At 39.6% G+C, this 1,260-nt stretch overlaps 1 protein-coding gene across 1 annotated transcript; it reads right to left on the reverse strand.

Annotated features, from left to right (window-relative positions):
* Positions 1–805: 805 nt before the first annotated feature.
* Positions 806–1,250, reverse strand: J056_004372 (uncharacterized protein; the record flags this gene model as incomplete). The annotated part of the gene is made up of 2 exons (XM_009272256.1): positions 806–1,149; positions 1,196–1,250. The coding sequence occupies 2 exons, from the start codon at positions 1,248–1,250 to the stop codon at positions 806–808; spliced, it is 399 nt and encodes a 132-aa protein (XP_009270531.1).
* Positions 1,251–1,260: the final 10 nt, after the last annotated feature.

A 1,260-nucleotide genomic window follows, 5' to 3' on the forward strand; every position in this document is an offset into this window, starting at 1 on the left:
CCAGAATACATACAAAAATGTGTAGTAAAAATACATGGGTAAGCTCCATAAAGCCCACTGATGTATACTATCATGTTAATTTTTTCATTAGCTCGACGCTTTTGAGCGAGGTATGCCTGTATGAGCAGCTAATGAATCTCAGACGCGGGGACAGCTTGCGGATGCAAGTCGTAAAACAGTAGTAGATACTTTTGGAGTATTACGCACTTTTCTCAGAAAGCTTTCTTAGGTGAAAGTGGATCCCTCAATGAACTCACAGCATGCAAGGGTCTTATACACATGCTATGTGATAGAGGCGCGGTTTTCGAAAATTTGCAAGTGCAGAGTCTGGATTTATCAACAATATACAATTGCAGCATCTACCAGCTGCGTTTGATACATATCCCTGATTAATCTTCTACCAAAACTGACCAGAGACTAATACAATGCTAGATTTTAAGAAGAAATTAGGCTTTCAGCTGATGGTAACTGGGGTGTCATTGTTAAGCTCAAAGGAATTTGCTTCTCTACCACTAACCTATAGTGAACAATACAGCTATAACGTAGTCATGAGAGAAGATGCGGTGTCAAAATTCTTATAAATTACACTGATAAAATACATGATTTTACAATACAACAAGAATACATTAATAAAACAAACAATATATCTAGTGATTTCACCAGTGATATCATCGCATAGCAGGGTATCGTTATCCTTGACAAAGTCATTGATGCAAAGGCTGTATTGTGGTGTGTAGTCATCATCTTTGCTTTTTTGTATCCATCGTTGAGGATACTGCGTTCAAGTGAGGAGGAGTGTTATTGCTTATGGGTTTGTAGATTCCTCTAAACCCTCATACGTGATGGAGATGAATTTCTTGAATTGGTCTTTATGGGCATTGTTATGGGTGTTGTTGCGGTTGAAATTAGTCACACCTGAAAAATCTAGTGAAGAAATATCTGCGAGGGCAGTTACAGATTCTGTTGAGGAGGCATTTGAAGTGATGAAAGAGCGCTTGTCCGATGGATTGAAGTGGCCGAGTTGAAAGTTCATGAGGTCAGAGAAAAAGGCAGGGGCAGGATTTTCTATGACGGTCGTAGAAGCAAATGAGGCCTGCTCATTTGAGTGCTTTGATGAACGCTTACATAAGCGCTCGAATAAGTTGGGAGCTGCAGATGAAATTAGCCAAATAGCTGCGATATAAAGCTTTCTTACCACACTTCTTGAAGGAATCGGCAAGCAAGACTCCAGCAATAATTATGGAGTGCATTCTAATATCC

The sequence above is a fragment of the Wallemia ichthyophaga genome (assembly GCF_000400465.1).
Source record: "Wallemia ichthyophaga EXF-994 unplaced genomic scaffold scaffold77, whole genome shotgun sequence".
NCBI classification, from domain to species: Eukaryota; Fungi; Basidiomycota; class Wallemiomycetes; order Wallemiales; family Wallemiaceae; genus Wallemia; species Wallemia ichthyophaga.